We start from the raw sequence: 26,768 nt of genomic DNA, 5'->3' as shown, positions 1-26,768 counted from the left end.
CTATTCCAGTGAGCCAGCAGTAAAATCTGGGTTTCTGCAATGCTCCCAAGGTTTAAATTTAAGACTTAAACACCTTCCTAATACCACTGACTGAAATTTAACGTCTGTTCTGGGTGACAGGCAGAAAAATGATGGATTAATTAATAAACTAATTAATTAATCTTTGACATGTCTATTATGAGTGCATGGGCTTATTAGCTACTGCAGCTTGCAGTAGTGATAGTGTTGCAGGAGAATCACTTGATGTTTATTGGTGTATAATGTCTCCTGTTACTGTCTACAGCAAACTAGAATAAAAATATTCAAGACGTTTGTAACCAACTTTTGAAGGAACTCATTTTAATGTTTTAAGACTTTTGAAGACCTGCAGCTACCTGATAATACCATGACCTTCACCAAGTGGAATGCAGACATCATTTATGTTATTAAATACACCTGTGCTTCTCCTGCTATGACACGAATGTCCGCTGTGAAACAGGCCTGCTTGTAATTCCCAACTTCAACCTGAGCAGAGGAGCAATCAGAATAACTGAAAACACATTTGTGTGATTTATTTCACCTTTGCAAACATGTTACCTTGTTGAGAAAATGAACACCACATAGAGAATATCAGGCCATGTTTAATTATAGACTCTCACATAAGAAATACAGGTAAAATTTATATCTGCAATCTGTCATAGTATTCAACATCAACTCATTCGAGCTGTGTCTTTAGGCTCCTATAATAACTGCACGTAATATAAAAACATCTGTCCACTTTAGAGCATAACAGATTATTTCTCCAGACAGAATTCAGCATCAGTTCTTTCAGTAACATAATTAGAAAATATCCTGTTTCCTGCCTTTCAATCAATCCAATGCATAAGTATGTGAATAATCCCAATGTTTGATTCTTAATCCCTGATGTAGGACAAAACCTTTTTGACAGTGCTTTCAAATTATAGTGAAATAATCAAAGATGGGACAGAGAGGAGACAAAGCAACCCTCTGCCTAGTTTTGCTTAGTCAACTGGACACCAAAGTGGATCATTTCCTTTGACTAAAAGACCCCTTGAACAAAATCCAATTAGTATTTTGACGTTTCATCTGTTTCACCAGAACAGCTTTGTGGAAAAAAAAAAAAAAAAAAAAAACCTGTATAGGGACAAAAGCACAAACTGATTAAAAAAGGCGTGAACAGATGTTTGTGAGTCTCAACACGAGAATAAATGAAATTCATATTCCTAAAGCAATGTGTCTAATCTATAAGAAAAGCCTTTGAAAACAGTGTAACAGAGGGTATCACGTGCAGCGTGGGGAAGAGGAGAAGAGGGCACTCATGCTGAAATCAAATTATTTCTGTGCATCACATTACCTTCACCTGTTTCAACACCAGCAAAAGAGAAAATATCATGCTTGTACTGATTTTACTTTTGAAGAGGCTGATCACTATTAACTGAAGGAGTTTCTGTATTTGTCTTGGGAGACAATTTCTTTTTAGGAGCTTGGCTGCTTAAAAGTTGAGATTATATAATTAAATTGGAGCATTTACAATCAATTATGACTTTGTAGCTTCCCTGCGTGCCTTTAATGCTGTTCTCATAAAACAGCAACACACTGTATACAGCTAACAGCTAACTCACCAGTATACAGCAGGTGCTACTTTCTGTACTCTTCATAGTCCAGTTTCCCTGTGTAATGCAGGGGAAGTGAAGTACTCAATTTCAAATAGGGGGCAGGAATAAAAAAGTCTATTTGCCAATAAAATTCATGCAAACATTGACATGCATTTCAAAAACAAAGATATTTACATGGATTAAAAAGAGAAAAAACTGCAAATGAAAAAGAAAAAGGTAACTCAGAAACGCCAAAAGAATCCCTACAGATGTGTGTAAATGTCTATAGAGTGAAAGGGCAAAAACAGATTTTTAAAAAGGTGTCTTAGTGTTACAGACGTTTTCAAAACAAATGCATCACAATGTTGCCTCTGCTCACAATCCTACATAAAATATACACCAACCTATTCACTCCCTTATTATTCATATCAACCAGGACAACCACCTCAAAAAAATAAGGGTTATTTAATTAAAATCAAGAGAAAAAGTAAAGTGCTAAAAATATAATACAATTAATAAAGGTAACAAAAATAAAACCAAGAAAATATATTGATATTGATGGGAAACTGTCTTAAATTCTCTCATCTTTGTCAGTAAACTATACACAAGAGACCTGGATCAAATAATACAAAAGTGGGCTGCAAGTCAAGTACAACGATTCTCAACTAATGTGTGGAGACTGTCGGGTGTGCTTGAAGATAAAACCCAATAAAACTGAAATGAATACAAAGAAAAATAATAACCATTAACATTCAATTAAAGAAACCTCCATATTAACGTAACTGGGGTAAAGTCCAGCAGCTGACTGGACTTCTCGCTCTCATGATCACACTAGACTAAAAAGTATGTTTTTGGTTTGCCAAAACACTGATAAACCCTGTGAGTAAATCTCAGACCAACTGTCTGCCCCTTCTCTGCTTTCTCTGAATCAGAAGCATCCCAGCTGTTTTCTTTTTTCTCCTCTCAGCAGGAAAGTGAGAAAGGCAAGAGGGAACTCACAGAGGGCGTATGAGATTCATCCTTTGTGGCAGCATAAAAGAGGGCCTTTTCCAAAACAGTAACCATACCTGAAACAGACGGTGGAAAGTGAGGAATGATCGCTTAAATGAGGATCTTGTCATCACTTGTTTTTTTGAGTGAGTAATAATAAAAACACAGTAAGTCAGTAAAGACAGTTATATTGTATCACCAACTTTGTATGTCATGATGTTATAACACCCCAAAAAAAATCTGCTTTAGTGTAGCTATGATGTGTAGAGAAGAACATTCTCAACCGAGTGCTTTGCTCCACATCCTGTCTAAGGAGGGGGTAAAAAAAAGATTGGTTAATGGACACCCACCAGGCACAGACCTGCAACTATCTTTTAAAGTTCAAACCCGTAGTTTGACAATACCTGACCTAGAAAAGTCCCTAGACTTAACCTCTTTCAGTTCAGAGGCTGAGTCGGCTTTAGGCATGGTTTGTGTCATTTCATTTTCTGTCAATGTCTGGTATGACCTAATCCAGTTGGGTGGTCCCCAACACTGTTTAGCTGCTGAGAGGGAGTGATCAGCATGACGTCGAGCAGTTGTCCTTGCAGTTCAGAGTGCTGCTGCTTTTCTATTCAGCCTGACAGTCAACTGAACTTGATCATCATCAGAAGTGTCAAGCAAAGAAGACTGACAACAGAAAACCAGCAGTACTCTGGAGCCCAGACACTTGATATGAGAGACTCTGTGTACAGCAACTCATCCTGCAGCTGCAACAACACTCAGATGTTCTTCTATTGTTCAGTGAATGTGATGCCTGTCACTAGTTGGTGGCTGTGGACTCTGGGATGCTGAGTAGTATCAGTGTACATTCCAGTTTCATGGGCTCTGCAGGTCATCTATGTGCATGTTGTGGTGCTATATAATTGTAGTTACTTGTGACATCTTTTTCTAGTCCTACAGTTCACTGTTCATCACAAATCAAAGCCATCGATCAAAAATATAGACCAATATATCTTTAATATATGGCTTTGGTGTTACTGGGTTTAGTGTTACTCTTGCTTAAAAAGCAAAAGCAGGGGCCACAGTGCACAAAGGTGCCTCAAACACACCTGAAAGTATTTTTTCATGTGCGACAGCTTCAGTGTCACAGCCTCACAGCTGGATTCTCCACCCAAAACAGTTCACTGAGGAAGACTATCCATTGCCACTGTATGTTGCAGTGTGATGCTGCAATTGTAATAATCTCAGTCCAGAGGTTGTGGGTCTGCTATAGGCATAGTGTGCAGAACCTCATCCAGTAACTGTAGAGCTCTGTGCAGGTGGATCTCGATCCAGCATGGGGTCTCCTTGATGCTCTGACGGGGGTAGTCGGGCCCCCAGCCCTTCACAAAACTCATCCTGAGGATACACAGCCTCCGGAGGTCATCTACCCCGATACCGGCGGCTGCTGACAGACCTGAGAGGACGGGAGGAGAGGGAACCACAACTACGTCAGTGTGATGCTGCATACAGTACGCGTGAAAACTCAACACCGGCTGTGCTATTCATTCAAATTTGAAGAAATATTCAATTTAACAAATTAACAACCAAAGTAAGTGTGATTTCAAGTGATTCCTATTGACTAGAATTGAAACAATTAGATTATTTGATTAGATGATTGATTAACAGTTAATTGGCAACATTTGTTTGGTAATTTATTAATGGTTTAAATAAATTTTTAGGTGAACATTGACTGGTTAAATTTTTTATCAAATATACATATTTGCTGGTTTTCTTAGACTTCAATGAGAGTGAACTGAACATTATTGGGTTTTGGACTGTTGGTCTGACAAAGCAATCTGAATATGTTAAATTGGGTATTAGGAAATTGTGACATTAGGCGCGGGCTGGGTACACCCAGGACAGACTCTAATTAAAACATAGTCTGTGTGAAAGTAACATGTTTGGAGCAATGAACCCAGCAAATATTAATCATCCGATAATAATCATTATAATCTTGAACTGCTGGAATATCAGATTTGTTTTAACAGAGCAGATTTGTTTAATTTCTTATTTGAATGCCAATTAGGTTGACCATCTGTCCGAGCAGTTCTCTGCTCTCTTCATCACTAAGTACATAGCTCACAGTCACTGCTCATTCACAGGAAGATTTACATCAAACCTGCCACGCTGCCTCTACTTCTTGCTGTTTCTATGTGAATAATCTGTATTTGCAGCTACTGTATCTTACTAATAGCTGGAGCGATCCCTCCTACTGATCCAGGTCCAGGTATATTTCCAGCTACAGCTGCTGCTTGGGCTGCTGCTGCTGCTTGAGCTGTAGCAGCCTGCTGTTGCATCTGTCTGTGGCACTGACGAAGGTCAAACACCTAGCAGGAGAGAAGAGACTTTAAATACTATACATTCAGCAGCAATTGGCCCCCTGCACAGGAGAAATATAAATATCACCACAGGCTGTCTATCAGGGAGGAACTCAGCAAGAGCAGGGCTGTGTGAGGGTGTATGCACATGATTAGTCCTAATGAGAGACATGAGTGGAAAAGATGTTACACTCTGGCAGGATGGGAAACATTTTTGTGTTAAACAAACAACTATAGTAAAAGTATAATGTCAAGGAAGGGTGGAATGGCTAAAGAGATGGGATGGACAGGGATGTCTGCAGCTTGTACTCAGCAAGAGACAAACATTATATGGACTGTCAGCCTTCAGCCACCACCTCTTTTTATAGTCCACTGAGTTCTGCACAGAATGAATGTTATAAGTGAAACCCACATCCTTACCTTGATGTAAGCACTGGGGTAGATTTTGTGAACAGCGTCTCCGGGGGCTCGGCCCGCCTCTCTGTCCAGGTAGTAACTCTGGACAAACACTGCGTGGTCACTGAGACATCGCACCCACACATCTCCCTCACCTTTACACTCCAGCTGGACCCCTTTACCAATGTGAAGCCTGGGAGAACAGTAAGGAATAAAGGAAACGGAAAACATTTAAGTGATTACAGTTGCCATAAATGTTCACATCCCCCCTGTCTTTATTGCGTGCATGTCAATTATTGAGAAGATGCTGAAGGAATCAGAGATATAAACAATATGGGAGGGAGTGATATCCATGAAACAATGTAATAAATGGAACTAAAACACTGCAATAAAAGGAACTGACTGTAAAGGAGTTGTTGTGTGATTCTTCTGAGCTTTCTACTGATGTTTCTGCTGATGTTAAGACACTCAAGTGTGCTAAGTGTTACTGCACAAAGTAAGTTGGTAGTAGGAGCAAACTTATTGGTACTTGCGTCACCTACCTTGCTCTCTCGATAGCCTCAGTGCGATGTACGTTACTGAGCTGACCCAGACAGAACCTGTCTCCTCCTGAGGGGTCGACGTAGCCGTCCACAGTCACGATGGGGCAAGAAGAGGGCACTTTAAATGTCTCCCCGACTTGAACGTCCATCTCAAAATAGGCAATGGAACACCAGTAGTCAGGAGCTTAAACAGAGGGAAGAAACTGATGTCAGTGGTTTTAAATAATAAAAAGGAAACGAACAGCAGTGCTGCCCCTTGCTCCTCATCAAGGTAGTATTAAACTTTTGTGAATTTTGTCTTCAAGTTACACACATGAAATGAAGAAAACCAAGCAGCATTTCACATTTATGAAAGTGTGATGTCTAGATGTTTGATATCTTCATTTAATGATGAAATGAAGAAACCACATTAATCAACAACATTTTGAATCAATTTGTTTAAGTAATTTCCTCAATACTAAAAACTAACAAATATTTTTGCTTAACTGAGAAGCTGTTTCAACACTACACGTTATAACATAAAAGTAACTTGTAAAATTTGCCATCATGCCAATATAAAGGTGAATAAGAAGCAATCATATTAAGTTATGTGTTCTCACCTGGATGATTGGATATGGGAGGCTGAAAGGCGAGCTCATTATGCACTGGCCCTGAGAGACACAGACAGAGTAATGGCAGCCATCATCCGCATTGCAGACAATTAAGTATGTGATTTTTAAAAAAATGTGGATTAGCTTCCAGCTGTGGACTTACAGTAGTGTGTCGGATGTGGCATAGGAGGGTGGTGCTGTAGATGACCGTTGGTGTGGTGGGGTATGTTTGGGGTGAAACTGCTGTTCCTGGACCAGGTGGAGCTGGCACCTGTGGAGAAAAGAACAGAGGTCGGAGATTGACATATGGATGATTTAAGTGTATAAAACTCACAAATATTCTGCTCTTGCTTTCACAAACACTCACAGCAACAATTTACAACACAGAAGCAGAAAATGTCTTAGATATTAATGATTTTAGGCGTGCATATCTATAACTATTCTCTTTATCAACTCAAACAGTTTAAATGAGACTTTTCATATATATAGTTATTCTCTTTATCAAATCAAACATTTAAAATGACACAATTAAGTCTTTCATTGTGAATTACAGACACTTTCTGTATGGACAAACATATACAAACATAAAGACAAGCAAGCACACACACAAGAACATTTTCCAACTGTATCTTACTGCCTGATCCAGTAGCAATGGCAGGGAAGGACGACGTTGAGGCAGAGGTGGAGGCCTCAGCAGGTGGGAGCAGGTTTGGGGTGGCAAATGATTCAGAGGGGGCCGGGCGGCTGCCTGATGGGGGGTGCTGGATGGTCTGGATGGAGTGCCCTCCCTCGATGGAAGGCAGACTCTGTTGTCCGTCAAAATCGTACTCATCCTTAACCATCAGTGCTGAGCTGGGTCCAGAACTGGTCAGGGTCAGTCCTGATAAGTCTGTGGGTCAAGGAAAAGGATAAAGGTGTGAAACAGGTTACTGACGATCCAAACTTCTTATCTGCATTGTTAAAGCACATCCTAGGTGGGTTGGACAAATCTAACAAGAAGAGCAATTCAGCAAGCAGATGCACAATGAACACCCCTTTAACTTCAAGGAAAGCCACTGTAAATTCATGTTACAAGTTCATGTCACATTAGCTGTATAACTTTCCAGTAACTCTGCATGTTTCAGCCCTTAAACTACAAACTGTGTAGCTGACAATTTGCTAAAAACAGGGTTTACATCAATTTCCCCCTTTCAAAACAGCTTTTTGTCTCAGTTCTCTTCAGCACACAATGACAAACAGAGAACTGAAACTCACTGTAACTTTAGAGTTTCTTATAGTTCTGTTTAGTTTCAGTGGGTTCTGTACACCCTGTCCATTTTAACAGATTTTAAAAATGTGACCTGAAAACCTTGCCCTGTTACTCACCTATGCCAGGAGACACCACTCTCTCATAGTGATAGGGGTTGACGCACACACTGTCACACTTGAGGTCAAAGGCAAATTGGCAGTATTTAACGTGCTTCAGTTCATTCTTATGCAGGTCAGGCCACCGCCACAGCCGGGCATAGATTACATGAGGGAACCCTTTACGTCCTGCCACCTGGGAACAACAACACAGAGAAACAGATACAGGGAAACAAAGTTAATTCATTTGTAAACTCACTCACTGTCCTTACAGCTGAGGTCATACGTGGTGTTAAGTCAATTACTGGAAGACAGAGGATACAGCTTGTTTTCCACGATGGAGGTGAACACCATATTCCAACAAGACAACTACAAACTGGTCATAATATTTTTAAAACAACTATGGTCTTTCACATAACTTAATCAAGTTATTTTGTTGGGTGTTGTTGAAGCTGAAATAAAAAAAAGCAAGATAAGTATTTTGATAATTGTTTCTGTTGTTTAGCCACCAAAAATGACAAGCATTTCCTGGTTCTAGTTCCTCAAATGTGAGGATTTGATGCTTTGCTTTGCCATGCTGTATACAATAGTAAACTGAATATCTTTGTGTTTTGGACTGTTAGTTGGATAAATCTAGCTATATGAAAGTGTCTCTGTGGGCTTTTGGGAATAATAATGGGCACATGTCACTATTTTATGAGATTTTATGACACTAAATTATGCAGATTACTGTCTACTGAAAACAATCATTAGTTGCAGGCTTGGATGTTATGCTGAATTACTGACTCATGGGTTCTGTTTTAATTCATGAAACAAAAAGATTTCTAATGAGGCTAGATGGTGCTTGATATTTTTACTTAAATGTAACCTAAATGATAAGCTATTGGATGTACAGTTTACTGTAGGTAAGAAAGACAACAAAAAATAATCTCCAAGCAGTAACAGATGTATTAATTACCTAAGCTTGTCAAAACTAATATTAAAACTAATACTAATGTACATGTGTGTGTTAAATGAATGATCCATACAGGTGTATTGTCTTACCTGCAGCCGTCCATCAAGTGTCCTCTGAATGGTCACACACTTGCTGGGATGGGCCCCATTGGTGGTGATAGCTGTGATGAGGGAGTCCAGCTCGTCTTTTTTCTCCTTCAGCTTTTTCACCAGGCTCTCGATCGCCCGCTTGGCAAACGTCTCGCTCTCACCACCCTGTCTGTGACACATCAGGCTGTGCACAATGCTGAGGCAAGCATCGTTGCTGGTAGGTGTGTTAGTGATAGACATCTTGATTTCTTTCTCTGACTGCACTTTCGGAGAATATGTATGTTGTTGACAGTTTCACATCATCAGGAATCTGGAGCAGAGATGATCTTCACAGGGCCGTTAAAAATCAATTCAGCTGTACTTCAGTGAGATCACAAACCTCTCAGCATCAGAGTGATCTGGAAGGAAAGGATAACATGCAAGTTTTTGATGAAACTGTTATACTGAGAGGTCTTTCTGATATTCTGTTCACCACTAGAACATTTTTTAATTGAATATTACAGCCTATATTAAAGATCGTAGGGATTTAGGTATTTATTAAAGGGCTGTTGTAGGAGATGATATAAGTTGTACATAGGTTTATCCAATAAAGTGACAACTGAGTGTAGAGCTGACAAAGCAGCTCATTCAATAATAGGCTGTATGCTACTTCTTTGTTGTCATAGAGGCTGTCAGTTACTGTCACATTACTATTGTGCTGTAATGTTGAACAAACCCAGATGAGAGATTAGCTTTCCACAGTGGTGGAAAGTAACTACATACATTTACTCAAGTACTTTTACTTGAGTATTTCTGTTTTATGCCACTTCCTGCTTCTACTCTTACAACATTTATTTAACAAGTTAGTTCCTAGTTACTTTACAAATTAAGAATTTGCATGCAAAACAAATGAAGCAATTATACAATATGATGTTTTGATATAAATAAATCTACACAACACTGTATACAAGCACAGGTGAAATGATGAATCTACTGGCAGAAAATTACTTGGCATCTATCTTGATGATCGTCAAACGTAATTTTTTCATGCGAAGATGCTCAACCTATTTTAGTTCCACCTTCTCAGATCTAAGGATTTGCTGCTTTTTATGGACTACTATTTAGATAAAACAATCATTGTGAAGGTGTAATTTTAGACTCTGGGCAATTGTGACTGGCACTTACTAAATTATTACAAACGAAACAATCAATCAATTCATCCAGTAAATAATCAAGCGATTAATCCAAATGACAAGTAATTGTAGCCCCATACACAATACTTAAAAATCACCCACACATTCGACAAATTCAACAGTAAAATGTTACTTATACATTAAAGCACGAGTAACAACAATGTACTATATAATGGTATAACCCTCACAGGGGCCATTTTTCTGCAGTGAGTACTTTTAACTTTGATACTTAAAGTACATGAGCCTGAGTATACCTGCATAATATTACATAATTAAGATTTTGAACGCAGGGCTTTTACTTGTAATGAAATATATTTACAGTGTGGTATTCGTACTTTTACCGAAGTAAGAATACTTCTTCCACCACTGTTTGGAGTCTGGCTGGCAGACAGCATGAACCACAACCTGTAACGTTTTAACCAAGTTATTCGCTGTATAATGATAACAGTAGCTTACCAACGACCTAATGACATGACGGAGCAGGAATTTTTAAATTTTCGGAAGAGTTTAGAAAAACACGGAACTGGTTATACTACAGTAAAAATAAAGTTGAAGTTGTCGGCTCTCCCTCGCTTGCTAGCGGCGCCACTCTGGCTGCCGTCAGTTCAGAAAAGCGCATCAAGTTACTGCAAACAGGCAAAACTAGGCGGAAGTAAGCACTTATTCCCTTCAAAATGTAAGTAGAGTTTGTTTAGGCAAACTTCACTTCACTTCAAACTGTTATTTAAGACATCCAATGTTAAGTGCAATGCAAAGGGCCATCCCCATCCTCATACATTCGCCAATGTTACAGACACGTCCCAACCCTCCCGTGGACTGTTCAGCCTCCTGCCACATGTCTGTTACTAACCACCTAAACAGCTAATTAAGGCAACGACAATTCAATTACTGATAAACAGAAAATTAAATGGCAACTGTTTTGACCATTGATTTCAGTCATTTTTAACGAAAACCACCAAGAATTTCATGATTTCACCTTCTCAAATTCAAGCAATGGATTCTTTACTCTGTCATGCAAGATTGTGAAGTGAATATTTTTTCTTATCTCTTTTTAACTGTTAGCTGGAGAAAACACGACATATAAAGAAATTAAATTTTGTTAATGACAAACCGTTTAACAGGTTAACAGGCAGATTACTCAGAAATAAAATAACCATTAATCGCTGCAGAAAACTATTGCTACATTTAATATACAGTTGCAGTACTAACAATATGTTTTGAAGCATGTTTGCATTTTACTGCTTTCAGGTGTTGTGGGCTGCAACTATGTGCATTATTGCTCACGTGAGGTTTTATTTTGAAGAGCCAAACGGAAATACCCAGTGTTATTGGAATGCCTTGACCCCAGATTGGTTAGCTACCTGCTACTAAAACATCAGCTAGCACCGATGACTGTTGATAGCAAACTTGCTAACGTAGCATGCTACTGTGATTAGCAGGTTGTTTATTTATTATGGCCAGTTCCGCAGCGCAAGAATGTCTTAACCACTTTCTTTGATAGCTAGCAGCAAAACAATTCCATGAAACTGTGAAAAACACTGGTCGTTAAGTGGCCGCTTTGTAGTTTAAAATTGCAGACCAATTAAAGCCATGTAAATGGCTAGCACTTTACGCTACCTGGAATTAGCTGGTGTGGCAGCTAGCGAGAGAGCCCTGCCTCTGTCCCAAGTTGCCGTGCCAGCGGTGGGGCCATGCAGATTCTCTGTGCCTCCTGGGTTATGCTGAGAAATCTGTCCAGCTGTTTACAAAGTACTGGTGTAAAAACAATCCTTGTCCGCCCGCAACCGGAAGCCTTACATCCTCAGAAGTAAGGCGCGGATAAAACCAGAGTCAAATCTCAGATTTCATGTTAAGTCTCGACCCACTTCACTCACTTCTCACCGTTTCCTTCAATGGCGCGTTGCGCATGCGTAACATGATAGAGGTTGTAATATTTTCATACAGGTCATGATAATTAGATACATAAAGATGACTTAATAATAATATTAATAATAACGTGACTCTGTTTCTGGTTTCTGAAGACTCGTTCAGGAAGGGGTTAGGACGTTGCTTTCTGTTTCACTATTCTCATATCTTATTTGTGATCTACTCAGATATAAGGAAACACTAAGTCTTCAATGTCTTCCAGAGCTTTCCCATGCTACCAAAAAAAGCAATGGGACAACCCCCAGCTCCCCTGACCACCATTTTGCTCCTCCAAGCAAAGATTCAGGGAGGTCAGCTCAGGTAAGCAGTGGCTTATGACTCAAGCTCATTTGATTTGGATGTCTGTTTTGTCCATCTTCGCATGCCAGTTGGTCACAGTTGGTTTGCATGACAGTTGTGTCTTGTGTGTTTTCAGACAAAAAACTAATTTCTAACTTCTGTTCTCTCTTAAGGCAGGGAATATCATTCTCAAGGTCAACTCTTCACAAACAAGAAGAAACTCAGTGTTTGACATACGGCCTGTCCAATGAAGCATATGGTCAAAGGTAAGTAGGATTTATTATCAGTGCACGATTCAACACAAGGAGTCTACCTCAAACAATTTCAGTTTATCTTGAGCTTAAACATCTGCTGTAGAAGCATATTTTGAAGAAACTCTGGACCTGGAAATAGCCTACTTAAATCAGTCAGCTCTTGTCTCATTGGCTTATTTTTTTCTGATTGCTTTAGTTCAGTGAGTATGTTGCTGTAATTTTTAAAGATGTTTTATGTAATTTATCAAATCCTGGTTGTGTTTTATCAAAGCCAAAGATGTACAGATAACAAAGCTTTTGAGCGAGAGAATGGAGAGCTGACCTGGCACAACACATACAGTGCATGGCTGGTGTGACTGAGGTAGGAACACTGGCATTGGTAATCTGTTATAGGACACTAAAATGTGTCACAGTGGTCATGGTGTGCTATAAACAATAACTTTATCATTTTCACAGGCATGTCCTGTTCTGGTACCTGGTTTGAATTCAAGCGTTACTGCATATGAATAGTTTTTCCTTAGCTATGTTTCTTGATTATTTACTTCAGAGTTAATGTCACATGTTCATATATACAGGAGGTGGGCATCAGCATGTGCACCATTAGAAATCAGTAAGATTGAACTACTACACTGAATGACCTCTCTTGGTATTTGGTATTGAAGGTTATAATTCATTGGCCATCATGGTCTCAACAAAGGAGTTTCTCGCTGTTGGAGAGCATGCTACCTTTCCTGGGTTTGTTTCCTTCATTCTCTGGTGTCTGTCTCTGACATGCTCGTATGATGAGGTTCGTCCTCTTGAAGGTCGACAGCCAATGAGAAAATGACGGCAGTGTGACAGAAACATCCGTGCTTTTGCCACCTTGACAAGACAAAATACTGTGAAAAGGCCCATTGAGGCAACAGTGCTCCAAATTACAGTGCTACACTCACTGCTAAATGTGTCCTGCTTAAAGGATGGCCCTCAACTGTTTGGTTTATGTTGTAAAAATTGTGCAATATTGTGCCACAGCTGTGCGCATAAAATTTACGTAAAATAATCACCACTTTTTTAAAACAAAAAAATATATATTTTAAGTTGCTTTTTGGGCATGTGAATCTTAAGTAGTTAAAACATTTTGAACCAGCTGAATTAATTCCCGGCGTCCAACACCTCCACCCTGTCCATACGGCTGCTTGATGCCAGGGTGTAAAGGCTGAATGTGTTGATACTAATGATAAAGAGTAACCAGCAACTCTACTTCTGCTTTTAGTAAACACACCTGGCAGTAATCTGCTCCTGCTTAGGTGCTGGGATTGTTAACAAGGTTTGGGATGACTGTTTTCGTAAAGATATATGTTTTTACGTGGTTGGGTTAATTCTTGACGCAGGAGCATTGAGTGAATTTGCTCTCTCTCTCTCTTTATCTCCTGCTTGCATGCTCTCTCTCTCTCTCTCTGTCTCTCTCTCTCTCTGTCACCATCCAACCTGTCGAGGCAGATGGCCGCCTGCCCTGAGTTCGGTTCTGCTTGAGGTTTCTGCCTCTTAAAAGGAAGTTTTTCCTTGCCACTGTTGCCTAGTGCTTGCTCTTGGTGGGAATTGTTGGGTCTCTGTAAATAATATTATAAAGAGAAAGTCTAGACCTGCTCTATTTGAAAAGCGCCTTGAGATAACTTTTGTTGTGAATTGGCACTATAAAAATTGACTCGACTTGACGTCATAAGGTTGCTCCTGTCCTCCAGTGAATATTCAAAAGAAGACTGTTTCTAGCCAATGACAACTACATTTGCATGGTGTTTTAATCTTACAATGTTATATTCTTGATTATCCCTCAAGAACAGATTTACAAACCAAATAAGTGACTCAGTTGAAACCTCTCAGTAGTTAAAAACACAGAAATAGGACTGTGTTGGTAACAAAAAGATGACTAAATTTTAAGTATAATGACTGGTCTGTTTACGGAAAGAAAATAGCAATGAGCCAACCCGTGTGAGCGCTGTGTGGGTGTCTGTCCTGAAGCACTGCCGTGAAGCGCTGCTTCATGTGTTTGAACACTCTGTCCCGCAGACTGGCTGTTCTCTGAGCAGAGAGCTCCGGGTACTCTGCGAGGACCAGGAGAACTGGAAAAGGAGAGAGCAAAAGGTCAGATGGTACAAACCTTCAAACCAGAATTTTTTTTTATGTATGGTAATCATTTTTCATGCACATAGACTGCTCTAAAGCACAAGATAGAAACTTTGTTGCTTGATACAACAAGTAACATAGCAATTTGTAACTTGTTGGTACCTACATTCAGCAGCAGATTTAACAGCTCCCAGTCTGTCCACACCAATCTCTGCCAGCTCCTCTAACAGCTGAGTCTGTCTGGACAGTTTGAGGAACAGACTGCGACACTGCAATACACACCCACCCCACTGGTCAACAACTACCAGTTTTGTGCTGCCCTCATACAAGATTATGTGGATTTTTTGTCCAATCAAGCACTTAATATATCATTTAAAATGATATATTTAGCCTGAGGTGTGTTTTTGTTGTAGTGAAACGAGCTGCAGTTCTGTTTTGCAAGAGTAAAACTCTCCATACTCTTGAGTTATGATTGCACACAACTAAAAACAATTGCCTTAATCAGTGAATAGCAGGACGTTAATTGACTTAAAAGAAAGTATCAAAAGCTCAGGTCTTACAGACTTTTATTTTCCATCTCAAAAACTACCATACATACATTTTTAAATGAAATGCTACAAAATAAAATCCCCATGTAGAGTAGAGGATCTGATGATATGGTATGTTACATTTTCTAAAATATACCTCCAACTTTGTCTAACCATATATGCTTTTTAAAAGAAGGGTCATTACGTGCAAACAGAGACTCAAACAGATCAGATACTGTATACTAACATTTACCGTGTGTTTTTGCAATTTTACAAACTTTGGAATAGTACAGTTTGTTCACAATGAGGGGTCCATTAGTTTATGGATTGATACACAAAATATGATTATGGACAGAAATGTTTCATACGATTTAATTTAAAAGCACAGTGTCTGGCTGCTCCTACCTGTCAAAAGTACAGTTGATAAAATACAGCATCATACTTATCAGATCCCAATTTATTGCCCCGTTCAGAAGGATATAGTTCAAATACCATGCAGCTACCACGAGCCACAGTTATAGCACAGACAGTAATTTTGTTATGGTGTATAAAAACTGTAAACGTGACTCTCAGCAGAGGGAAATACTTCTGTTTGCATTTACAGTATTTCTAATATAGTAAAACATGACAGTCTTATTTTAGCTGTGACACCACAGCTGCTCATTCACAGATTATCTTCTCTGTGGTTAACGAGGTGCTAATTAGTGAAGTGAAATCAGCTGCTGTGATGTTTAGCTGGAATGAAAAGTAGACACTGTTTATCCTCGATGGCATTTTCATTTTACCCTCTCTGCATTAATGAGAATACAAAAGCATGCTCATACACACACACTGAAGTTGAAATGCCCCACTGGTTACCAATTTGTCCCAATTACAGATGTGAATATTACCCACTGACAAGCCGCACAATGATGATTAATTATCTGCTTTGGTAGCTAATCCGCTTGGCATGCTCCCATAATTTGACTTTAATTGTCTATTATCTCGCTTTCTCTTTGTTCCCCTTTCTTATCACTACCTCTCTTATATTTCTTTCTTTCTCTGTTTTGTTTCTCTCACACTCTTTCGCTATCTCACTCTGTTATTGCATGAATATACTGATAGAGGACACTGTGGGACAAATCCCCCTTCTCTAGGTACATACATACTCAACAATACTTTCTCACTTGGATGCATGTTTAATAATTCCCTATACTGACCAGCAGAGAGCAGTAACTACTAGTCTATAAATCTTCTGAGCAGTGCTGGGTGAGAAATTCAGAATGTAATCATTTTTTAATGAGTTTCATGGTTAATTTGGTGAGAAAAATATGCAAATGAATGTGTTGTCTTCATCAAATTCAGGTTTTTAGTTGTTACATAAGAGAAATATCCCCTGACAAAGCGCACTAAATGACTTCAGTATACCCACATGGGTTTTAAGATTACATTACACACAGAGGCAAAAGAAAAGAAAAAGATAGCCAGCAAACACATGCTAACATGTAACAATGCTCACATGCTTTGATGCTTGCTATATCAAATAGCTTATTAAGTAAACATGCATTGTAATCTACATTCATCTGTCATATTCAGGAAAACCTTAACTTGAAGGTTGTGATGAAATATAGTTTGTTAAACATAAAACACTCTCATACTCAACCTCATCCAAATCACCCAGTTGACACTTTCTTACCTGTAGTAGTCTGTAGACAATATATTGATAACATTGCATCAGATAGCTCTGATTCTAATGCCAGTAAAATTAAATCATATGACCTTCAACATAAAAGAGGCAGATTTTTATATTGCTGACTTCTAGGAGATACTATACTAAAATTATTCATGTTAGTATTCAGTCATTTTAGAAACTCCCATATCGTTATACAATTTGAAACTGCAGAGATTTACTGTTGCAGTCTTTCCTCCAAACTAATGCTCTGGTGCTGCTGTTCCATTATATCCACATACCCAGTTAATGTTTTAACCCTGAGGTAGTATTAGATCCATGTAAAACTAGAATGAATGGCACCACTTTCTGTTAAGAGCCATACAAATTGAATTTCACTCATTTTAGCCCTTAGCATGCTTAATGAATGACAGTCATAGGAGCAGCCATGGCATGTTTCACATTTCGGACAAAATGTAGACATCAGAGTGGCTGCAAAAATTTATTTAGCATGCACTGATCATGAAGTGAAATGTGTCTGATGTCCTCATGACTGCCATTCACTCTGCATTAGATGTGGAGGCCGTGATTCTGCAGATGTTTGTCTGGCAGTAGCCATAGCTTTCATTACCACCCAGGCCATCTGGAAATCACATGAAAAAAAACAGGGAATTACACTTTAAATGTGAAGTTTATCTCATACCTCACACAGCTGACAGAAATTAGAGTAAATATCAGCTGTTGCCAGGTTATTCAGACACTTTCCAAGCAGTTTATTGTGGTAATGCAGTTTTATGATTGTGGAGCAGCTGGCAGCTAATTGATTAGGACTTACCTACAACAGCACATATCTAAGAACACATGGGAGAGGGGTTTTAAAGTATAACACCTATGTGCACACACAATATGCAAACAAGTGAAACAATGTGATTGGTTGAAGCTAATTGTCTTCAGGGTCTTCACAGTGATGACGGTGAGGTTGATCAGACCGTTAAATATCACCTTGACAACCATCCCTCAGAGGCAAGACACATGACTGCTCTGTGTGTGCGTTAATGAGAGTGTGGGCCTTGCCCTGTACATCCATCAACAGACTCACAAATGTAAATACAACTGGACAAGCAAGAGAGGAGCGTAAGTGATGTGATGTGACACTCTTGCTGTCAGACTATGCTTTAGGTAAAAAACAAAACAAAAAGAAAAACACATGATAAAGCACATACACAGTTTACAATGATGAAAGTGGCAGTAATTTTTGAAACGCAGGGACCTTAGTCTCACACAGAGGTAGACAAAAGAATTTCTGCTGGTGACCATTGATTTTTCCGGCTGAAATGACAACTGTCAATGGCACGTAAGCTTCATGACTTGGTTAAAGATGCTGCCTCTGGCTGACCTTTTAATGTTTCCGGCTGACTCGGTTTAAAATAAGATCTTTGTGAAAAACAAAGCAAAACAACAAGTTGTTGGCTACATGATATTGTACTAAAAGACTAAAAGAGCCTAAAGCTGCATTTCCAGGGCAAAGAGTTAGCATACTCACCAGATGATGATTGGAAAATAAACAGAACAACAGTCCCTGAAGGATGAACCCTAGTCACTTTGACCAGTGCCCCAGTTAGCTGAATGCTTACAGCACATACCACATAACTACATCATACACAGTTGAACTCCAGTCTGGGACCTGTGTTGCATGTCACACCTAATTTTCTCTTCCCCTATTTCCTGTCTGCCTCTTCACTATGGACTATGCAATAAAGGTGAAAAAAAGCCCTCTATTTCCAGTGATGTGGTTTATGACCAAATACCTGCAAAGCTAATGACGATCCCTCAATTTAGTGCTAATTAGCAAATGTTAGCATATACCAACATGCTTGCATTTAGCTCAAAGCACTGCTGTGCCTAAATACAGCCAGAGAGCTGCTAGCGTGGCTGTACACTGTTAACTTATTTACCAATATGTTTTACATTTAAATTGCAAGAGAAAAGGCTTTTATGATGAAGACTAACTGATTTATTTGATCAACATAAGGCTACCTTGGGTAATGTTTCCATCCATCCATTCTTCTTAAAACTTTCCTCACACCTTCTACTCCTTCTCCTTCCCTCTCCTCCTTTGAACCCCTGAGCCCTTCCTCTGAAGCCTGAGCACATCACGAGCAGGGGATGTATTAAATCTGAAATCTTTCCACTTCAGTGGGATTCAGGAAATTGTCTACCCTGCGGGAAGTAAATGCAGATGGAGGGATGGAAACAGGGAGAGATGGATGGAGGAGTAAAATGGGTGGAAGGAGAGATGGATTTAGGAAGGGAGGGTTAGATTGAGAGAGGGAAGGTATTTTGGAAGATGGATGGATTGGTGGTGAGCATAAGAGAGACAGAGAGGGCACGGAGGGATAGATGGAAAAAAGGAGGTGTAGGAGAGGAGATGGGTGAGCTGTCTGTTTGAAGATAAATCAGAGAGGCAGTGTAGTGAGGAGGTCTATATCCATAAACACACACAAACACACACACACACACAAACAGATGTGTGTGTGCACTCACGCTTGAACTCACACACATGCAAACACACACAAACACAAATACAGTCACTTACTCACTTGCACACCCTCTGCCCCACGGCGAGGTGGTAAAAGGCCACGGCTGATTGGGTGCTGCAGGCTGATTTTGTCCCCGAGTGGCAGAGCAGTGCATGTTGGGATGTTTGGATACAAATGCAGTCATCCATGAAGGCATGAGGTAGGTCACTCCTCTCCTTTCTATCCCTTCTTTCTTTTTAAAAATCTCCTTACGTTTTCCTTCCTCACATCATCCTTCTCTCATTTTTTCTCCCTCTCTGTTGTCTTTCTTTTTCAATCTTGGCTCTACACCTATAGACTATTTATAACTATTTCCCCACAGGGCTTTTCACTAATACACCTCCAAATCTGCCCTTCTCTATGTTCCTATCAATCCATCTTTCATACAGAAAATGTATTCTCTCTGGGTATTAACAGTAGCTCTCAGTTCTCCTCTCTTTCTCCCTCTCTTGCTCCCTTTTGTCTGGCTCGATTCAGTTCCATCTGTCTTCCATCTCTCTTTTTATCTTTTTCTAGCTTTACTCTCCCTCCATCTTTCCTCCCTGCCTGCAGCTCTCTTTTGCTAACACACACACACACACACACACACACACACACACACACACACACACATACTGTGTCCCTACAGTGTAGTGTGCTAACAGAATAATTAGTCGTGCTTGATGTCTCTGACAGTTCTAATCCTTCTAAATGGCCACCACATGCCTTCCCTCATCAGCCCAGGGCTAAACACATGCACACACAAACCACACACACTCATGCTTGTACACGCACACACGCGCGCACGCACGCACACGCACACACACACACACACACACACACACACACACACACTAAAGCTCTGCACCACGTGGAGGCAGGCATAGTTTCAGAAGCGATGCTTCCATCTGTGTTTAGAGTAATTTTGAGATGCTTGAATGTTAATGCTTTAAACGTTAAAACCGATTCATAAGGTAACTGACCATGGCAACAGAAAGCCTACATCCTTACCAGTCAGGTTTTCCAACATAATACTAAATTTAAAAATCCTTATTTTATTTGAAAATATGAGTTTGAAAGAAGGCTAAATAGCAGGTGAAACCCTTGTGCACAAAGTGGCACATAGAGAGCGCTATGTGGAATAATAATAATCTTGTCTGAATGTGTTGCTTGCTTTGTTGTTTTATCCTTGTGGGGGACTTTGTAATCTCTGATTTTCATGAGTGCTATATGAATAAACTTTTATTATTTATTATTATTATTATTACAATAAAGGTCATCTCAATTTCTCAATAAATACACAGATATTTGTTATGTTTGGAAATTTTTGTATCGAGGTTGGGAATTTGATACGGTTTCTGTCTTTGGTTCTCTCCATTGGAAGTATTAAAAAAAATACACTATAACTGCAGACATAGAAATAAACGGCCTGAAAGCAACACATAAGCCTCTGATATACTTGCTTGGCTCGCCTGTGTGTCCTGCATTCCCTCTGGACATTGATAGTATAAAGCCCACGAACAGTGGGAGCAGTATATCAGGATGGGAGGTAAGGTAAACTGCATAAACTGAAAAAAACGGGGAATTCGGAGGAGGAACTAATCTATGATAACACTGCTCTTGCTTTTTCTGATGTGATCTCAACATTCACAGTATCAGTAGCCTCTGAGTGCTGCCTTGTGTAAAATCTGGAGGGAGCTAGTCCTTAAACTTTTCTTCCAGGTACACAGAAAGTCTGCAGCCATATACAGTATGTGAACAACTCGGATTGCATTGCAGCTGCTTGTCTATGAACGCACTTTGGTCAAAAGCAAGACAAGTAATAGATTGCACCAATGTTCACTGGGTGTGTCTCATTTTCTTCTACAAACAAAAAAAAAAAAAAACATTAGAATATTTGAAAGATACCATAATCACATAAAAGACCGGTGGTGGGGGCAATGGCTCAGATGGTAGAGCAGGTTGGCTGCTGATCCCTGGGTTGGTGGTTTGATCCCTGGCTCCCCCAAACCCAAGAATCATCAGGATGGGCATCCGGCGTAAAACCAATGCCAAATCAAATATGTGGATGGTGAGCTGTGGCGACCCCTCACGGGAGCAGCCCAAAGACAATTACAAAAACAACACAACCTCATGACAATTCTAAACAAAGGGACTTGTTAACTTGTACCTTACTATCCTAGAGATAGCATCCTTACTGAGAGTTGAAATTCAACTCAGAAATAAGTCTCAAATCTCACCTCATCTGTTCTGAGCAGATTTACCTGCATGTGGATTGAGGCCCACTGGATTTAACTCAGGACTGTTGAGCTTTATGCAAACAAAGATATGTACTGCATATGTGTGTTTGTTTGTTGGCTTGGACATGTGTGTTGGTTGGGGTAGCCAATTTCCCATATCTATTTTGTGTCTGCGAGTATATGTTTCTGTATCTCTGTATGTGGTTTTGACTCTGTGTGAATGTGTGTGTGTGTGTGTGTGTGTGTGTGTGTGTGTGTGTGTGTGAGACTAAGCTCATTTTCCCAGTGGAACATGACAAGCATCATTACAGTGTTGCTCAGAGTCAACATGGAATAAATACAAACAGATAGATGTGTTCTCTTTGTTTCGCTCTATTACACACACACAAACGCGCTGCTGTGATATAAGCCTTTGATACTGTGTGTGTGTGTGTGTGTGTGTGTGTGTGTGTGTGTGTGTGTGTGTGTGTGTGAGAGAGTGTGTGTGAGAGTGTGTGTGAGAGTGTGTGTGTGAGTGTGTGTGTGAGTGTGTGTGTGTGTGTGTGTGTGTTATCTGTGTCTTTGTGTTATTGCATGGTTGCATGGTTGTGTACTGTGAGTGTGAGCTCTCTGTGCACAGTGAATCCTGTAAGACCGTGATAGGAAACAGAGACAGAGTCATGGGGGGTTTGCAGCTTTGTACTGCTCTTCTGTGAGATTTCCCCTGAGAAAAAACTATCAGCGCAAGAGAACCACCAATAAGAAACAGAGAGAAAACATGAGAAGGAAGAGAGAGACTGGGAGTGAGCGATATCTCAGGAGAGGGAGAGAAACAGGGAAGGGAAAGCTGCAACAAGGGGCATGCCAGGTGAATTGTAAAAGAGGGAAAAAGAAGAAGGTGTGAGGTAGAAGGAGAAAGCAAAATACAGAAAGTTCAAAAAATGGTGGAAAGAGAAGATGAGGTGAAGGAGGAAGAGTCCTTAAAGGGGCAGTTCAACATTTTGGTTGATATAATTTGCTTTCTTTTTGAGAGTGAGATTGTAAGACTGAGACCAGTAGCATATTTTTGTGTGACAGTAATTAAAGGAGTGGTTAGTTCATCTTAGCATAAAGCCTAGAGGCAAGGACAAACAGCTACCTTGTTCAAAGTGAAAAAAAGACTCCTATCAACACCTCGAACCCCAGATGTTCACTGGATGTGGCTGTGGGGTTGAAGTTCAGCTGGAAGTCCACTAGAAGAGTTTCAGAAGTGGAGCTTACTCAAGGACTCTGTTCTTCAACAGCCACATTTCAATATCATTTAGAGCCAACATTTTGATGTATTCACGAGCCTGTTGAACACGTTTGCAGCTCATTTGTTACTGATGTTGCTGCAGTTCTTGTTTTAATTGCTGTACTCGTCTTATCTTTATTTTCTATTTTTATTTCCAGTACAGTGTATATTAACAGAAAGACAACCATAACAATTCTTCTAGTAAACAACCACTGAAGGTAATATTAAATATTAATTTCATGTTAACCGGAGTCTCCCTGACTGAAATCCTGTAGTGTGAAAGGACCAGCGATGCTATATTGAGCCGCAGTAGCCAATGAGAGCGAGTTGACCGGGAAGCGTTATCAACTGGACGCTGCATACTTTGTGTGGAACAGAAACATGGCTGCTAACATTAGCTTGTAGCAGTAGCTTGCAGTAGCCCCATTACAACAAAACTTGATTTCCAAACCACCTCTAACTCGTGCTGCAAAATTTAGAAGCTATGCTGATTCCGTCCTCTCAGACATCACTTCATTCGAATTTTTTCCTCATGTTTTGTTTTTCGATGCACACACAAGTCCAACCAGCTGACGACAACGATCCGCCTCTATGTTTGATTAAGCTCTGAAGTCATATTTGATCATGCAAGTTTCTCTGAGATCCTAAGTCCCTGGAACTGCCACTCAGAAATCTCTTAGTAGAAACGCCAAGTGTGTGGTCCTGCGTCTTGACTGAATCTTTTCGTGTGCATTCTTATGACTAAAATATAAAAAATTGGTTGAATCTGTTGTTATGTCTGTGGTCTCAAACATTTTTTTTTAATTGGTTAAGTGTGTGAGCATATAGCCATTTCCTGGATGCAATAACAGTGCAGACCCGATTAATTTTTTCAAAAGTGTCAATAGAAAAGATTAGTTTGTTCATTTTTGGCCAGCGCTACTCAGAAAAAACAGAAGAAGACAGAAGGTTGAGCACATGGTTCACATGTGCAAAGTAGGTTAAAGAGTTTCAGATCAGAACAGTCCCATGGCTACACCAGCACAGCCATCGTCAAATACGTGTGTTTTGTTTCGGACACAGAGACAGTCACATGTCTCTAGAGTATGCTGTCCACTGTAAAGCAAACCACCATCTTATTCATAATAATCTTCATCTTAATCATTGATGACAAAAACATTTCTCCACTGTCTGTTTAACTCAATATTATGGCTGCCTGAAAAGGTTACAGATTTATAAGTTTCCTAACTCCAGGGCAAATGAGCCCCATTCAGACAGACTTGAATATTTAAAATCCATGTGTGGGGACATCAATGTAGTCTTACTTCTTGATCTTGCACTCAATAAAGCACACAGGACTATTTGAGGGGTTGCAGTTCTTATTGTCATGTGAGAACTATTTTAACTATTAGAACTGAAAACAGATGGTAACACTATCGACTAGTACCAATTAATTTTGGAAAGAAAAGTTTGTACTTTTTAGATCAATGTCTTGCGCAGTTGGCTGAAAGAGATGGTTCCTCATGTTGTATTCAGGCTTCAGAAGATCAACTCACACGTTAAATTAAACATACAGTATGCAAGGTATCGTAATTACACATCGCAATATTTGTTGAGATACATATAACAGCTTTTTCACATAAAAAAGAGAAACATTTTTTGCAATTGGACTTTTTGGAAAATTCCATGTTTGGTTATTGTTATTGTTTGTCTTCTGGATTTCATTTTGCAGCTCTGAGTTCATGAATTCAACTTTTTTCAACAGCTAATTCTCAAATTCTCAAACTTTAATGCACCAAACCAGATCAGTACAAAGAACAATACCCACCCACAGCCTGTTCACCCTGCTGCCGCCTGGCAAGTGATACAGAAGTATCCACTGCCGTACCACCAGACTTCAGAGCAGTTTCTTTCCTCAGGCTGTGACACTAGTGAATTCATCCTACACGCTCCACCATGAAAATAGTTTCATTTTATGACTTGATTATTTATTGATTCATTTGTATAACTGCTGTTTTTTTTGTGTGAGTAGCATAAAGGGACTGCATCTGTAATTTAGTTATACAATCTTCTGTTGCATATAGATAATTAAACTTTATCTTAAATCTCAATTCTGATTTTTACAATGTGGTGAAATGAAGAAACACTTCTGGACTAAAATATGCAAAAACAACAGATTTTTTCACTCTAGTTTCCATGTTATCAATTCAACTGCCCTTGGTTGGTAGTTGTATAGTAAAGATACTGTGTGTGTGTGTGTGTGTGTGTGTGTGTGTGTGTGCGTGAGTGTGTGCGTGAGTGAGTGTTTGTGTGTGTGTGTGCGCGAGTGTGTGTGTGTCTGCAACCATTAACCCATCACATGTGTAAAGTGAATGTGTGACCACACACACCGTGAGCCCCTCTGTGACTCAGAGAGCTTGTGGAGATCAAACACTGGTGCCGTCATATGGTTTGAATTAGGGTCAGTCTTCATGTTTCATCATAAAACTTCAATAAAGCAAGACTCTTACAATACACACACTCACACACTCTCTCTCTCACACACACACACACACGCGCGCGCACCATCTCAGGGTGTTTGGTTTATGTGAGCAATGTTTGTTATGATGTGTGTCACACGATCAGGGTGTTTTTTCAGTGTGTGTGTGTCTGTATATATATAGTTTGGCACGATGGTGTGGTTATGTGTGTTGTGGTTAGTCAGTGTGTGTGTGTGCGTATGTGTGTGTGTAGTTGTGGTTCGGAACATTTTTTCCTAAACCACTGACCCATAAGCTATGAGAGGTTGTGGGCTAATGGGCCCACCCTCAATCAGGAAATATATTCATACACAGACTCACACACACACACACACACACACACACACACACACACACACACACACACACCTGCAAGAACATACACATCCAAAGATGTTTTGTAGAAAACCTACAAAGACACATTATTTTGTTAGTAATGGACAAACAGTGAGAATCATCTCCATGGATTTTGTGTTCTCGCAGCTTTGCTTTAGTGTTTAATCAGAAACATTTTGGTTCCTGCAATAAGAAAACCTGATGCTTAAGATGTTCAAATACCTGGTTAAAGAAGGCAAGAAAACCTCTGTTATAAATTAGAAATTGCTCTTTTTATTGTTTCTACAAAACTGGGTCATGCCCACAGTATAAAATGTTAATTTTTACCACATTGTTTTGTGATGTTGAATTCTGTCTTAGGTTGTGTTTTCTGTGTTTAGAGGTCCGAGCTTCATAAAAACATCAGGCCCTCCTTGGCCTCCAATCTTATTCTTTTCTTTCTTTGTTTATCATAAGACTCGTGATGTTCTTACATAGAGTATATTTGCATTCTCAAGTGGCTCTGATATGAGCAACATTGTTTGCATATTTACCCTTGTCCTTTGTATGTCCTTGTGGGATTAAAAAGAGTATGACACACTGATCAGGGCCAAGTTATCCCAATTAATGCACAACATAAATGTAAATAAACATGGCAACACTTATGAATGTTACTGTTTATTTTAAGATCATGGTAGAGAACATGGCAGTGACAACAGGCTCTGTTCATTGTTCTTCTTTCTGCCGCTGTTAATGTCATTGGTACAGTCTGCTTCTAACCTTACTTTACATCCTAACTTCCTGCTACTCAGGTATATATGCATCTTGCAGACATGCAGCACAGATATCTGAGGACATCCATGCAAAGCTTCAAAAGAACTATTGACATGCAGGCAGCCATTCTATCTCCAGCTCAACAAACACACTTGTAGCTTAAACAAAGCATTGCACTCCTGGACAGGCCTTCATCACAAACCTGAAGTTTCAACTGTATATCTCAGTTGTAACGTCCCTGCATGCAAACATTTACCTTGTTTGTTTTTTCCCCAGATATAAAATGCTTACTCGACCTGTTTGTTAGTGAAAAAAGGACAAGGTGTTTCTTCTCATTATGAAAAGCGAGGCTTAGAGGTAGAGGTCGTCATCAATATCA

The 26,768-nt window shown here is 39.6% G+C and overlaps 1 protein-coding gene across 2 annotated transcripts; it reads right to left on the bottom strand.

Moving 5' to 3' along the window:
- Positions 1-374: 374 nt before the first annotated feature.
- LOC111230797 (mothers against decapentaplegic homolog 4) lies at positions 375-11,889 on the bottom strand. 2 transcript variants are annotated; one of them, XM_022757623.1, is made up of 10 exons: positions 11,633-11,889; positions 8,844-9,241; positions 7,821-7,995; positions 7,090-7,344; positions 6,619-6,726; positions 6,465-6,515; positions 5,866-6,049; positions 5,348-5,516; positions 4,798-4,936; positions 375-4,023 (listed from the first exon to the last, which is right to left on the bottom strand). In XM_022757623.1, the coding sequence occupies exons 2-10, from the start codon at positions 9,081-9,083 to the stop codon at positions 3,812-3,814; spliced, it is 1,533 nt and encodes a 510-aa protein (XP_022613344.1). In that variant the 5' UTR covers positions 9,084-9,241; positions 11,633-11,889; the 3' UTR covers positions 375-3,811. The 2 variants fall into 2 exon arrangements, with proteins under 2 accessions (XP_022613344.1, XP_022613345.1); XM_022757624.1 differs by lacking the exon at positions 11,633-11,889 and adding an exon at positions 10,472-10,596.
- Positions 11,890-26,768: the final 14,879 nt, after the last annotated feature.

This window comes from Seriola dumerili, unplaced genomic scaffold (assembly GCF_002260705.1).
Source record: "Seriola dumerili isolate Sdu_G_001 unplaced genomic scaffold, Sdu_1.0 BDQW01000290.1, whole genome shotgun sequence".
In the NCBI taxonomy this organism is placed as follows: Eukaryota; Metazoa; Chordata; class Actinopteri; order Carangiformes; family Carangidae; genus Seriola; species Seriola dumerili.
Note: the sequence above shows the minus strand (reverse complement) of the source record. Positions and strands in the feature narration are given on the sequence as shown.